Source organism: Schistocerca americana, chromosome 1 (assembly GCF_021461395.2).
Source record: "Schistocerca americana isolate TAMUIC-IGC-003095 chromosome 1, iqSchAmer2.1, whole genome shotgun sequence".
In the NCBI taxonomy this organism is placed as follows: domain Eukaryota; kingdom Metazoa; phylum Arthropoda; class Insecta; order Orthoptera; family Acrididae; genus Schistocerca; species Schistocerca americana.
This window is the reverse complement of record NC_060119.1, coordinates 675,002,714-675,018,583: the sequence shown is the minus strand read 5'-3', so window position 1 is coordinate 675,018,583 and position 15,870 is coordinate 675,002,714. Positions and strand designations below refer to the sequence as shown.

The 15,870-nt window shown below is 38.3% G+C and overlaps 1 protein-coding gene across 3 annotated transcripts in view; it reads right to left on the bottom strand.

The window, feature by feature from the left end:
- The window catches only part of LOC124608658 (putative epidermal cell surface receptor), a 412,883-nt gene that overhangs the window by 18,521 nt on the left and 378,492 nt on the right, over nucleotides 1-15,870 (bottom strand). For 2 of the 3 annotated variants that reach the window (XM_047140004.1, XM_047140006.1), the window contains one exon: nucleotides 7,216-7,421. In XM_047140004.1, the coding sequence (XP_046995960.1) occupies nucleotides 7,216-7,421 (206 nt within the window). Of the gene's footprint in view, nucleotides 1-7,190; nucleotides 7,422-15,870 lie in introns of all 3 variants that reach the window. The other variant, XM_047140005.1, reaches the window with a different exon arrangement.

The following is a 15,870-nucleotide window of genomic DNA, read 5'->3' as shown; positions in this document are numbered from 1 at the left end:
TGCAGATTCTAAGCTTAAACATTCAGTGTCTTAGAAATAAATCATTAGAACTTGAGGTAGCTATGAACAGTGCAAATATTGACTGCATGTGCATTGTGGAGCATTGGTGCAGAAGTTTTGAACTAAGTAGCATTAATATTCATCCGTTTAAGTTGGCAAGCCAATATTGTAGAAAAAATACCAAAAATGGAGGTGCTCATTCAGTGAAGGAGCCTTTTCAGAAAGGCTGAAAATTTCGAAAGTGAAGCCATTATTTAAAAACGGCGACAAGTATAAGGTAGAAAACTACCGCCCAATATCTCTCCTCCCAGCATTTTCAAAAATATTAGAAAATCTGATGAAGCACTGAATCAACACATATCTAAATGACCATAATTTACGTAACAGAAATCAGCATGGCTTCCAAGCACGTAAAAATACCGAAACAGCAGTAATGTGCTACACTGAACAAATAATCAAAAATCTAGAAAAAGATTACAGTGTAGTAGGAGTAAATTTAGACCTCTCCAAAGCTTTTGACACTGTGAACCAGGACATTCTCTTAGAAAAATTGGAATCTTTGGGTATACATGGGATAGGAAAAAAATGGTTTGAATCATACCTAAAAAACAGAACACAGGTTGTAGGACTGACATCAACTTACTCCAACCACAAAATAAATTCAGTATCAGACGCAAAAAATGTAGAAATAGGAGTACCACAAGGCAGCATCCTAGGGCCCATATTGTTTCTTGTCTATGTAAATTATTTTCACACCTCAGATGATGCAGCCAAAGCAATAATATTTGCAGATGATACTAGTGTGATAATAAGTGCACCAAAGGAATTGCTACCAACAACTGCTGATAAAGTACTAAATTACATCCACTCTTGGCTCAATGCAAACAGGTCGACATTGAATATAAATAAAACAAATTATATGCAGTTTGGGAAAAGATGTCAAAATGTAAATCTCGATCTGGTGTGGGGTGACAAAGCCTTAGACAGAGTGACATCCACAAAATTGCTGGGGATTAATGTGGATGAAAACTTAAACTTTAATGATCACGTAATAAAACTTGCACAGAAACTTAATTCAGCCTGTTTTGCTCTCAGAATTATTGCAAATGTTTGTACCTCAGAGGGTGCCAGAATGGCATATTTCGGTTATTTTCAATCTCTTGCCACATACGGAATAATATTTTGGGGTTCCACAATAGGGCGCCTAAAACAAATTTTGTTGTTGCAGAAGAGGGCCATCCGAATAATAACTCACAGTCATCCACAGACGCACTGCAAACCCATATTCAAAAAGCTTAGAATACATACTGTACCATCATTATACATATACAAATGCGTATTGTATGTCAGGACCCACATTCCAGATTTTCAGACAAATGCCGACTTTCATAACTACAATACCCATAATAGTGCAGCTCTCCATACTCAGCGAACAAAAAGAACGAATACACAAAGGCATGTGAGCCATATCGGTGCAAAACTGTACAATGCACTGCCAGTCAACATCAGGCAGTTAGAAGATGATTACAAATTTAAAACAGAATTTAAAAAATTTCTAGTAGAACAATGTTTTTATTGTGTAAATGACTATGTAGGTCAATAAATTTTTTTCTGATGATATTTATAAAGGCAAAATGGAAAATACTCAATATGTATGTAATCATTCATTACATTTACATACTTAAAGGACAGCTGTTGTGTGATATATATATATATATACACACACACACACACTTACGCAGTGTTGTGTCTATAAGGACTTGCCATTTAAGGAGGACAAAAGTAAAGCCTTATTAAAAACAGACTATGCATTTAAAATAACAAGCAGGGATGTATATAGGCTATATTACTTACATTGTATTATTATTAACCTCTTTGTATTATTTTGTTTTGTACTTTTTTACGTATATATTGTTTGTGTCAATTTCTTTGAAATGGCTTGACAACATCCATACAATGTTTATTGTCAACGGATGGATAAATTAAATAAATAAATAAATAAATAATATGCCACTATTGGGTAGTAAATCTGTACCTAATGCAGGTGTTGTAAAGGAATTTGTGGCCAGTGAATTAATTATGAAGTATTTTGTACAGCTGTGGATCATCAACAGTGTCTGTTCTTTCAGAAATGCATATAACTAATACATTTATTGTATGGTCCTCCCACTTTACTGCTCGTATAACTCCATTCATTATAACATTGAAAATATGTGGTATGTTGCAGGTACCTTACTGAGATACCCTGCATCCTCCCCTCTTATTTTCAAACAAACAGGACCTCCATTAAATTTCGGGGCTAGAGCAGCATAAATTCTGTTTCTTCTTATAATACTTTGGCTATATATATTTTGGCCATTTTCAGAGTGAGCCAACAGACTGTTGCTATAGTTCTTGTTCAATCCTTTTAAACCCTCAGATTGCTTCACTGCGCAAGCCACAACAGCTGCACAAATGGCAGACACATTGATGAGTGGCAAAGAAATATGCATGAATTAAATCTGTGGCTGTACATCTGATCCAGGTTGGGATGTAGATCATCATTAAGAGCTGCACTATGGTGACATTGCAAATTTATTTTAAAAAAAGTGTTATATTCCATGACTTGTCCAAGCTGAAACTGCTACCTCCATCAATAAAATTGTTGCCAAACAAATTTCAACTGCTCCTTTCATGACCGAGTTCCAAAACGATGAAGCTGACAGTGGAATTTTGACATTTTTGTACAGCATTCAGTGACTGGTGTCAAAGCCACAACCAAGTTATTGGGCTGTAACAGCAGTGTGTACCTACAGTATTTCATACATCTTTTAATGTCTGTACAAATCATCTGTCTGATTTGAAAGGCCACACCTGCAAGGGATCTTGTAAACCCGAACCTTGCAGAGTATTAAGTCATATCTGACAGAACTGAAAAGTGCTGCTGTTTTGGTGGAGGGCAGCTCATCCTGTAGATTGGTCTCATCAGCAATGACGTGTGTTCTGCAAATCAAAAGTTTTAGAACAGTCACCATCAGGGAAGGATGGTGCAGCTATTTGCACATAAATGTAAATCTGTATATGTTGGCTTCTAATTAACTGAAAGTCCTTAGGTGCCATCATTGTTCATTTTCAGTTGAAGTACTCTCAGTCTGCAGTCGGCCATCTTTGAGAAGGGACCTATGGTGGTCAACCATATGCTTATCTAGCATTCTAGTAGCTCCCACGTTGCTGCAAGCCCCACCTGGGGACTTTGCATGAACAGCAGGGCTGCAGCTAATAGCGTCCATGTCCGATGTGGCAAACCTAGCACCATCAACCAGAGGATCACTTGGTGGCCTCCAGCACAAGCCTTGATGTGTAGCCATACAATCATCTCCTCTGCCCAACTCTGCCCCTCTGGCAGACTCCCATGCCTCTCCTGTCCAGTGGCCACAGTGTAATTTAGCTTGCCTCTGTACACCCTGTGCACAGCTGTAGCTGGGCAGAGTGGCTGATGAATGGTAGACATCCTGACACCTCAGCAACGTCAGGTTGCCTCTGTCATCCATGCCATGACAACATGGGCCACATGCTGACATTAATGCCTTCCTGGCTGGGTGCTCACTGCTACTACCCTGGTGCCATTGGGGACCTGGAACCTTGTCACATCAACTGTTGTATATTGACCACCAGATGTTTCGTTCTTTAATGCTATTTCACTGATTCCCCAGTGGGCTCTCAAACAGGCATCCAACCATCTCACCCACACCCTAGATTGGTTAAAGGTCTACCTCCTGACCTCAATATGCCCTCATGCACCACCCAACATAATGGCTAAGTCACTGGTTGCTACAGTAGCTTCATTCAGTTTTAATTTGTTCAAAACCTTCAGCTACATTTATATCTGTGGTGATGTTCTCTTTGTTTTGGGAGCACCTTTTGACATGGCTGTGAAACTGTGAAACAGTGATGGTTCTTTCCCATCCTTCTCATATTTGCTCAGCACATCTGTATCTAAGATATATTGTTCAATGCTCCTGAACTTCGTCCATTTACACTTGACATTTTCATTCAGAGATGAGTGTTTCGTGTTGGCTTCTCAAATAATTTGAACTCTGTTATTTCTCATACTTACTAACCAGAAATATCTTCCTACCATTCTTTACATTTCTATTTACACATGTAGCCAATGATGCTAAAATGACATTATGGCCACTGATTCCCTGCTCTACATTAATTGAGTCAAAAAGTTAGGACCTGTTTGTATTCCTGTAAAGTCAGTTCTCCGGTTGACTGCTCAAGTTGATTTCCAGCTGAGGCATTTAAAAGATTCTACACGATTTCCTGTCTGCCCCTACTACCTGCCTTCATCACTTAAGTCTCCCAGTTGGTAATTTGATTTGTCTCCTTAGTAGGCTGGCTGGAGTGGCCGAGCAGTTCTAGGCGCTCCAGTCTGGAACCACACGACCGCTACGGTCGCAAGCTCGAATCCTGCCTCGGGCATGGATGTGTGTGATGTCCTTAGGTTAGTTAGGTTTAACTAGTTCTAAGTTCTAGGGGACTAATGACCTCAGCAGTTGAGTCCCATATTGCTCAGAGCCATTTGAACCATTTGAACTGCCACAATTTTCTTATTCTTGTCGTCCATACTTTGTAATATATAAACTACTTTCAAAGTGCCAAAATGTACTAGAATAAATAGAATGTCTATAAATAGCTGCAATGTACAATGTACTTGTGGTGAGACAGCTGGAATTCCTGAAATCCATCGCCTGTGGCCTCTGGTCTGCTGAGGAGCACAGCAGTCCTAGCTCCACGAATAAACCATGAAAATCTGCTGCATTACATCACACAAAAACAGATCTGGCCTGCAGGCAGATCAGTGAGACTAGATAGGCAGGCCTGCACATTACTGGGAAACAATGGGCTTTAGATTCAGGCCTGAACCATTAGAGATACCCACAGAAATGGCCTGTGATTTTAGCCCATCATGGAAGTCCACTCATTTGGCCAACTATTCATGTGTCAAGACACCATGTGGATTAAATGAGACCACAGTGATCAATCGATGCAACAGGTAACTTGTACAAATACTCTGAGAATAAACTCTAATGGGGATAGGTAGCAACTTACCGTAAAGATGATCGCTGAGTCACAGACAGCTACAATCACAATTCTCACAACTAAATTTTTGGTCACAGCCTTTGTCAGAAAATGAGAGCGCACACAAATATTCACACAATCACTCAGACACAACTCATGTGCACATGGCTGCTGTCTCCAGCTGCTGTGTCAACAGTCTCTGAGAATCAGATTCAAATAAAACACTTCTCACACCTCCCTGTTTCTTGTCAGCAACTGCTAGGCTAGCAGCAAGATGTGGTGGCAGAACTGACTGCAGGGCCAGGGGAGTAATATAAAGTGGAGAAGCAGTAAGAATGAGGGAGTAGGAAAGCAACATCTCAGTAAACAAACCATTTCATCTACTGAGATAATTTTTCCAGTGCTTTTTTTCAAATTTCCCTGACACTTTTGAAATTCCCTGTATTCCCTGATTTCCAGAACTTATTGCAACCCTGGTAATATAATGTGACCAGGAAATTTATGTGCAACCTTCTGAAAGTTTTCCCTAAAATGTTTCATAGGTGGGCAGTCTATATAGACAACCAATTACCATGTTTGACCTACCTGTAAATTCTTTTCACCACCATGTTGGTAACTAACAATCATTTCTTTTTATCAAATAGGTTTTCAGTTTGGACTATTTTTAATTTGTAGCAGTGGAAGTAACCAGGAAATTTTGATATCTCATTTTAAGGAATCGACATTCTACAATGGAATTATTTAATCCACAAATGTTGAAGTTTTGTACTTCACCCTGAAATAAGACCTCCTTCAGGGAATATCAAGGAATAGTGTCTGCTGCTTTGCTGAGCTTTCTGTGGAATACCTGAAGGTGCATTAAGATGACTGTCATAGACTTTTGAATGGCTGAAAATTTATGATGTAACAGTGGCTGTAAGTTATGCTTTCTGCATATTTATGCATGTGTTTCAAATTGGAGATTTTCAGTATATCCATTAGATGGACAGTGTGGAAAGAATATTAATCGCATTTCATAAATGGTCTTCGAAATTAAAACTGATTATTGAGAATACATACACATTTATGTAAAAGTAGCATTATTTTACAATGAACTTTTTAGTGTGGGTGCAAATGTGTGTGCAAAATAGTGAAGTGAGTAATTCTGAAATGCTAGACATTGTTTACCACTCAAAAACTGTTGATTCAAGGTGCATTATGACTGCTGTACATCCTTAGAAAGTGATTTGGTAATTTTTTTTCAAGCCTGATATGAAAAAATATGCACAGTCATAAAAAAGAAATGAAAAAATGAAGGAAAAGAAAAGAAACTAAACTCTGTGCTCAGACCCAGAGGAACCGTGCAATGCTCAACTGCCACTGCCCAATTCTCTGCCATATGGTGTCATTTGGATATGCTATAGAGAGGCATCGGTTCATCTCATTACTCTCCTAGATGTCATCAGCTATTCAGATCTTGGATCTGTTGCTTCGTTTTCAGGCAGCTACTCGGGTGGCATCTCACATCTGAGTGAACACCATTCCAGTCCTCCTTTGCAGGAGAGATCCATGGCAGTATTGTGAACTGAGTGCAGGTACTCCACATGGCAGTCAGACAGCTTACCACTCATCTGTGGAGGTGGAATAAAAAACTGAGTAGTAGCTCAGATTAGAAAGGAAAGAAGGGGCACTCACAATATCCCATTTATAGCAGCTGATACTATGTTTTAGGGAAACAGGTGTTCTGATCCATTATCGGTAATGGTGATCAGCTTCTAAATTTATTCATCCATGCGCTTTTTACAGCTAAAAGAATTGTGCATTCTTCACTTCTTTTTTAAATGTGCATTGTTCATCTAGCTGCAAGAGTTGTTTCTGATGCACTGTGAACACACAGTCCAACAACAAGTTGATATCCTACTGCTCTCAGTTTTGAACCAGACTGTTTGCATCTTTATCATAAAGATGATACCTATTTTGTGCTCTGTGTGTATGAAGGATGAAAAATCAAGACTTTATGTTTTGTATTGATAACTGTCAATAAGCTATATAGTAATCTTGACAAATGTTGTAAAGGTTAAAAATGTTTAATGGATAACAGAAACCAAGTTAGAGACACTAGGTACAGATATGAGACAGGAGCATACCCATTGTTTCTTGCTGGATTTCTACCTTGTAAGAAGGATTGTCGTAAGCAGACTGGGACTTGCGACCAGCTGAGATGGCAGCCTTGTTTTGACCATGCTTCCGTAGTAGAACCAACAACAGAATAACAGCAGCTAGTGTTGAGATTGCAGCCAGAATAGCCACTGCTACTAGTGGACTATAATAACTGTTCGCTGTTTGCACAGGAGTAACCGGTGCTCCTTCTAGTTTCCCTAAAGAACATAAAACTGGTTGTAAATTTTGATGTTACAGAACAACAAATATCTCTGCTAAAATATTTATACATATGTTTATCATTAAACTTAATCTTAAACATAAATGAACTGAAATATTTGTGAACTTCTACAATTTTCAGTAGTTTGGAAACTTGATAGTAGTGCAAAATAACATACATGTTTGTTTGTTTTTGGAACACAAAGGATAATAGTCTTCTAGTGGTACTGTAAACATCAGTGGTGGATTTATGTTTGTATTGGACATTCTAGATGTGCATTAGGAACAGTAGGCCTCTGGGTCAATATAGCTTTTATTGCAGGGTAGCAAGTTGCATTAGTTAAATTAATCCCTTGTTTGTGCACAGCAGTCAGTTATTAGTTGGCTGGCTAGTTGTTCAGTTGGTTGGTTAGATAAGGATTTGACTGATCACATTTTTTGCAAGTATTATGGTGTAAAATATAAAATTCAGAAGGGTTATATTAACATACTGCCTGTGTGGTTTTGAAAAATGTGTTTCTGGCTCTCATCAGGTACTTTTGTCTGTCTGGATAGCCAGAAAGGTATTTCTACAGGTATATTTCCCTCCTTTTGAACCAAAGTTTTATTCAGTTGATAAAGCAATCAAGTTAGTTTCTATGTTGATGATGTTCCAGGTGAACAGAAAGCTTCACTTATGAATATGATGATGGTTGAGCGCAAATAGTGCAATTTATATTGATTTGTAACAGTTTTTTCCTCCTCCTCCTCTCTCTCTCTCTTTTTCTTAACAGGGAGAAAATGTAGTGGCTTGAAAATCAACACTAGCTAATAAATTACACTAGTAGGTATGAAACAATACAGCTTATTCAGCTTATTTACAATTCTTTGTAATGTACACATATATACTGAAGAATGTAATTTTATTTTAAGAACAAAAAAGACTGGTAAGCAACAGAGTACATGGCCTGTTGCAAAAGACTTTGTATATCTACTCAATAATGTGAAGTACTCATAACTACACTTCCTGTTAAATCTGTGCATGTGGAACATAGGAAACTTGTATAAAAATACAACACCTGCATTATTTAAAATACCAAATAAACCACCACAACTACAGCTGAAGGGAAAACCACACCGACTTAGTAATAAAATGTCAAAAACAATAAAACTTTTTCCTAACACAAAAGACACCAAATTCACAACTGTCACTGCATCTGAGGCATTGACAGCAAGAGTCTTCTATACATTTGCTTTTGAAGCAAAAGTGATTGCATTTATGAAGATGTTGGTGAGTCAGCTGAAGTGTAAGAATCATTAGATTCCACATAAAACTATTATGTGTCAGGGAAGGGGCCTATAATGTAAGATATTGAAAAGGTGTGTATGTAAGGATAATTGATCATTTTATTTCACATAATTTCCTATCAAATGTATAGTTTGGTTTTAGAAGTAGTTTAACAACTGAAAATGCTATATTCTCTTTTCTCTGTGAGAGACTGGATGGATTAAACAAAAGGTTTCAAATGCTTTTGATTTAACTAAGGTTAATCACAAAATATGCTCCAGAAGTTGGACCATTATGGAATATGGGGAGTATCTCACAACTGGCTCACCTTTTACTTTAACAATAGACAGAATGTCATTATCCACAGTGTTGAGAATGGCTGTAACGTAGGGTCTGAGTAGGGACGGTTAAATGGGGGGTACGCAGAGATGCACAGAATGGATGCAGGTGATTAGACAGGATTCTTACGTACGTATCACCCATCAGAATTGTATCTAAACATATCAGGAGCCCCTCACCACTCCAACTACACATGCCCCACACCATTACAGAGCCTCTACCAGCTTGAACAGTCCCCTGCTGATTTGCGGGTCTGTGGATTCATGAGATTGTCTCCATACCCGTATATGTCCATCCGTTCAATACAATTTTAAATGAGACTTGTCCGACCAGGCAACATGTTTCCAGTCATCAACAGCCCAATGTCAGTGTTGATCGGCCCGGGGAGATGTAAATCTTTGTGTTGTGCACTCATCGAGGGTACACGATAGGGCCTTCTGCTCCAAAAGCCTACATCAATGATATTTTGTTGAACGCTTCACATGCTGATACTTGTTGATGCCCATCATTGAAATCTGCAGCAATCTGCAGAATGGTTGCACTTCTGTCATGCTGAACAATTCTCTTCAGTCATCATTGGTCCTGTTCTTGCAGGATCTTTTTCCGGCCATAGCGATGTCAGAGATTTGATGTTTTACTGTATTCCTGATATTCACAGTACACTTGTGAAATGGTCGTATGAGAAAATCGCCAGTCCATCGGAGTTTCTGTGTCCCACTGCTTGTGCGCCAACTGTAAGACCATGTTTAAACTCACTCAAATGCTGCTAATCTGCCATTTTAGCAGTAGAAACTGATCTGACAACTGTGCCAGACATTTGTTATCTTATACAGGCATTGCCAGCCACAGCACCATATTCTGCCTGTTTATATATCTTGGTACTTGAATACACATGCCTATACCAGTTTCTTTGGTGCCTCAGTGTAAATGCTATGCTCTCTACTATTACAGGTGATTCTAAATTGCCGGCCGGAGTGGCCGTGCGGTTCTAGGCGCTACAGCCTGGAACCGAGCGACCGCTACGGTCGCAGGTTCGAATCCTGCCTCGGGCATGGATGTGTGTGATGTCCTTAGGTTAGTTAGGTTTAATTAGTTCTAAGTTCTAGGCGACTGATGACCTCAGAAGTTAAGTCGCATAGTGCTCAGAGCCATTTGAACCATTTTTTTTTTATTCTAAATTCTTTGCGTTTGCTGATTGCACTTTCTTGGCAGTAAAGGATGATGTGTGCACTGTTTCAAGTAGTAAAGCTCATGACATAATGTCATGGCTTGCAGAAAATAAACCAAAGCTAAATCACAGTAAGACTCAAGTTTTTACAGTTTGAAGAAAATCTGAAATTTTAATTTCATAGAATGGGTATATGATTAGTGAAACTGAACAGTTCAAATTTCTAGGTGTTCAGATAGACAGTAAACTGTTGAGGAAAGCCCACATTCGGGATCTTGTTCAAAGATTTAATGCTGCCATTTTTACTATTTGAACAATATCTGAAGTAAGTGATAGTTCAACATGAAAAGTAGTCTACTTTGCTTATTTTCATTTGCTTATGTTCTATGGTATTATATTTTGAGGTAACTCTTCCCATTCTCAAAGGATATTTTTTGGCTCAGAAATGGGTGGTTCAGGCAAAAGTGGTGGAAGTTCGCAAACCTCTTGTCAACCCCTGTTAATTAGTCTGGGTAGTATGACATTGGCCTCTCAATATATATATTCTTTACTGCCATTTCTTGTTAACAATATCAGCTTACTCTCAAGAATTAGCAGCTCACTAAGTTAATACTAGGTGGAAACCCAATGTGCATTTGGATTGCACTTCCTTCACTCTTGTGCCAAAATGTGTACAATGTACTGCTGCATCCATTTTCAGTAAGCTATCACAGGAATTCAACAATTTTAGCAGAGATCCACGTGCTTTCAAATCAAAACTGAAGATTTTCGTCATGGGTCACTCCTTATATTCTGTTCAGGAGTTCCTTGAAAAATTAAGCTGATTCCTGTGTTGTATTGTTGATTGCATTTACAAAAACTTATAGCTTGTCTTTTTTTGGGTTCATAAACATTTTATTTTATATATTATTACTTTTATGTTGTAATTTAATGGACTAAAATGTTCCATGACCTTGGAGATTTGCTGCTACAGAACCACATGTGGGAATAATAATAATAATAATAATAATAACAAAATTTAAAAAAACAGACATCAACAAAAATATATACTTCTCATTCATGAAATATGTGCTTATATTCTCTCACTTTCAATGGAGTAAGCTGCACTTATACACACATTCAAAACTAATGCTTCATGAATAAGTTTTAGTTTGTGTCACTGAATCAGCGAGATTTTTGTTTTTACATTTATTTCATGACCGTTAATGTCTCTTGCTAATTTGAAATGCTTGGAATATAAAAATATAATATCTATTTTGTTAATTAAATATCAAAACAATTAAAAACAAAGATTAATCTTACAGCTGGTTTTCTAACTGCTAAGGGCTCTAGTGTCGTTCCAACTGTCAGACGGTAACAATTCTCACATCTACATCTACATCTACATCTACGTGATTACTTTGCTATTCACAATAAAGTGCCTGGCAGAGGGTTCAATGAACCACCTTCGTGCTGTCTCTCTACCGTTCCACTCTCGAACGGCACGCAGGAAAAATGAGCACTTAAATTTTTCTGTACGTGCCCTGATTTCTCTTATTTTATTGTGATGATCATTTCTCCCTATGCAGGTGGGTGCCAACAGAATGTTTTTGCAATCAGAGGAGAAAACTGGTGATTGAAATTTCACGAGAAGATCCCATCGCAACGAAAAGCACCTTTGTTTTAATGGTTGCCACTCCAATTCACGTATCATGTCTGTGACACTATCTCCCCTATTTCACAATAATACAAAACGAGCTGCCCCTCTTTGAACTTTTCCGATGTTATCCGTCAGTCCCACCTGATGCGGATCCCAAACCGCACAGCAATACTCCAGAATAGGGCGCACAAGCGTAGTGTAAGCAGTCTCTTTGGTAGACCTGTTGCACCTTCTAAGTGTTCTGCCAAAGAATCGCAGTCTTTGGTTTGCTCTATCCACAACATTATCTATGTGATCATTCCAATTCAGGTTATTTGTAATTGTAATCCCAAAGTAATTAGTTGAATTTGCAGCCATCAGATTTCTGTGACTTATCGCGTAATCGAAATTTAGCTGATTTCTTTTAGTACTCATGTGAATAACTTCACACTTTTCTTTATTCAGGGTCAATTGCCACTTTTCACACCATACAGATATCTTATCTAAATCATTTTGCAAGTTGTTTTGATCATCTGATGACTCACAGCAGTGAGTGTCACAACTATATTTGCTAGAATGCGTTATTTCTATCACTCTCCCACTGTGGTATGAGACAGTAAGATCCTACTATACCCATGGTAGAATATTAGTACTGTGATGATGTTGCATTTTATTCATTAATTAATGTTTGCCTTGCATGTGGACTAATTGGTAGTTAATTTAAAATAAGTTGCAAACATTAATAAAAATAACAACACACAAAATGAAAAATGACAATTAAAACATCTGGTCAAAATATGTGAAAAAGCTATGTCATGGAAAATATGGAAAATACTGTAATGTAAAAGCCTTAGATTTTGTAGTATATTTAACAACCTAGTTAATTAGTGAAGAATCTGATAAACCCACTTTTTTCCCTGTAACTTGTCATTTCAGAGTTTTGGCAACAATTTTTTTATTTTTGTATAACTGATTAATACTGGTGATAATAATTTGAGTATTTTGTTTGGTCCTGGCTTATAATGTCAGTTCATTGCGTAATTTACAAATAAGAATAAAAATATGTGGGTGATAGTCGCTTTATTGTTCTGCATCACATGAAGACTTTTTTTGTTATATAAAAGAATGTTAACTAACATAAAATAGTGTTAAAAAGATATCTCATCATAACTAATTACTATGTAAATGAAGACATTTACCAAATTTTATAAACAGTTATGAAACTTTATAAAAGATAAATAACAAGAAATCTATACACTCTTTCAAATCCATACTAGAAAGTTATATTCATAACTAAACTTAACTAACTTGTAGGCTCAATTGTCACATATTATAACTAAAAATTATTTGTATACAAAAAAGCTAAAAATCAAACAAAGGATTTAATATATTGATTGCTAAAAGAGGCTCAGTAATAATCAGTACCGGTACTTGTCAGTTAGTCATTATTCATTCTTGACTCACTGATGTCTCAGTTATTGGTTGTATTATGTCTCAGACTTGAATAAGGACAGCAGTCAATCGCAGTGTTTCTGCCATGTAAAGGCTGGTGTCATTTGTCACAAGTTTATGGTCTGACACAGTGTCATCTGTATGACACTTCTGGTAATGCACCAAAGATGCATTGTTATTACACAGCTGAGTATGAGAATGTGTGTTCCTATGTTATAATCAAAATCTAGAGCTGCAATTATTTTGCAGATTTTGCAACTGTTTTCTTCATTCTTTTAAATTTGAATATTCGATGATCACTGTGCACACAGGCATCCAATGGATTCCAATTTAGTTATGTCTCAGTTTACTTTGGATTGCTATGGTTCATTCAGTGCTTCAGCCATTTTTTTTGTAATAAACAACAAGGTCATAATTAACCTAAAATTTGTGTGGCATATTAATGCAGTACGAATCCCACGACTGAAAATCATTCCCTAGATGAGATAATTATTTTTATTTTAATGTGCTACACTACAAACATTTATTAATGCCTTATAATTGCAGTGTATTTTGCTAAAGAGTGCTCAGGCTTCATATTAATATTGTGGTTACTGCAAGTTATAGATTTTTAAAAGTGGTATGATATACTGGTTTTTATGCAGATATAGGAAGACCAAACATGAGAAACTTTCTCCTTTAAGAGATCAGTAGTGATTCTTCCCTTTTTGTTACAGCCTGTTCTTTCTTCCTTATTCTCATGTTACAGGAAGTAATGTGAAAGATTGATACATGATTCTATGGTGATTCTTTCATCTGTCTTTGGATGATTCCATGTAGAGAATAATTATTCACACACTTTAAGAGTAAGCACAGGTTGCTGTAACATTTCAGTACTGCACATGTACCTTGGAAACTAGAGGGTTGCATTGTTATTACACAGCTGAGCATGAGAATGTGTGTTTCTAAATGGCAACAATATTGTGAAAAGGATGCATTGATCTCACTATATAGAGGAGACAATGAGTTGCAGACAGGTACAACAAAAAGACTTATACATTTAAGCTTTCAGACAAAAGGCCTTCTCTAGAAAACACACGCACACACACACACACACACACACACACACACACACACACACACACACACAATAAAAAAAGCCCAACTCATACACACTTAACCATTGTCTCTGACCAGCATTGCCAGACGGTGGACTGCAACTGCGGCTGTGGGAGCTGCAATCTGGCACGGGTGGTGGTGATATGGAGAAAGTATGAGGTGAGGATGGGGAGGGATAGCAGGGTAGGGGTGAGTGAAAACACAGTGCTGCTTGTGGAATGTGCAGGGATGTGGCGGGGACATGGTACGGTACTAGGTGCAGCCGAGAGGTTTGAAGGGGAAGGGGGAAGGGAGACTAGTGGGTGCATTGACGGAATAGAAGACTGTGTAGTGCTGGAATGGAAGCAGGGAAGGGGACAGGTTGGTAGAGGACAGTTGCTAGTGAAGTTTGAGGTCATGGGGGTTATGGAAACTTAGGATATGCACACTGAGTTGGACAGCATGTCAGCAACTTAGTGGTCCAGCTGTCCCTTCTCCACAATTTGGTGGTGGTCATTCATGCAGACAGACAGCTTCTTAGTTGTCATGCCCATATAAAGCAGCACAGTAGTTGCAGCTTAATTTGTAGAACATTACAGCTTTCACAAGCAGCCCTGCCTTTGATAGGACAGGAAATGCTTGTGATCTGTAGAGGGAGGCTGGCCGCTGTGGCCGTGCAGTTCTAGGCACTTCAGTCTGGAACCGCGCTGCTGCTATGGCCACAGGTTTGAGTCCTGCCTCGGGCATGGATGTGTGTGATGTCCTTAGGTTGGTTAGGTTTATGTAGTTCTAAGTCTAGGGGACTGATGACCTCAGATGTTAAATCCCATAGTTCTTAGAGCCATTTGAACCATTTTTGTAGAGGGAGGATGTATCGGACAAGCCTTGCATCTACTGTAGGCACATGAGCTACAAGGCAAGGGATTGGGAGCAGGATGGACAAAGATATTGCACAGGTTTGACAGATGGTGGAATACCACAATGGGAGGGATGGAAAGATAATAGGTAGGATATTCCTTATTTCGGGATATGAGAGGTAGTCTAAACCCTGATGGAGAATGTGATACAGTTGCTCCAGACTGGGATGGTACTGAGTCATGAGGAGAGTGCTCCTGTGTAACCAGATGGTGGATATGTGGAAAGTGGTAAGTGACTATAGAAACAAGGCATGGGAGATCTGTTTCAGTACAAGGTTTGGAGGTTAATTTCATTCTGTAAAATGTTGGGATGATAATTTCAGTCTATAAAGGCTTCAGTGAGACCTTTGATATATTTGGAGAGGGATTGTCATCACTACAAATGCAACAACCACAGGTGGCTATGCTTATGGATGGGTCTTCTTGGCATGAAATGGGTGGCAGCTTTTGAAGTGGAGATATTGCTGGTGATAGATGGGGTTGATAAGGATGGAGGTACTGATGTCTCCACCCTTGATGTGGAGATCAACACTGAGAAAGATGGCTTGTTATGTTGAGGAGGACCAGGTGAAGTGAATAGGGGAGAAGGTGTTGAGTGTCTGGAGAAATT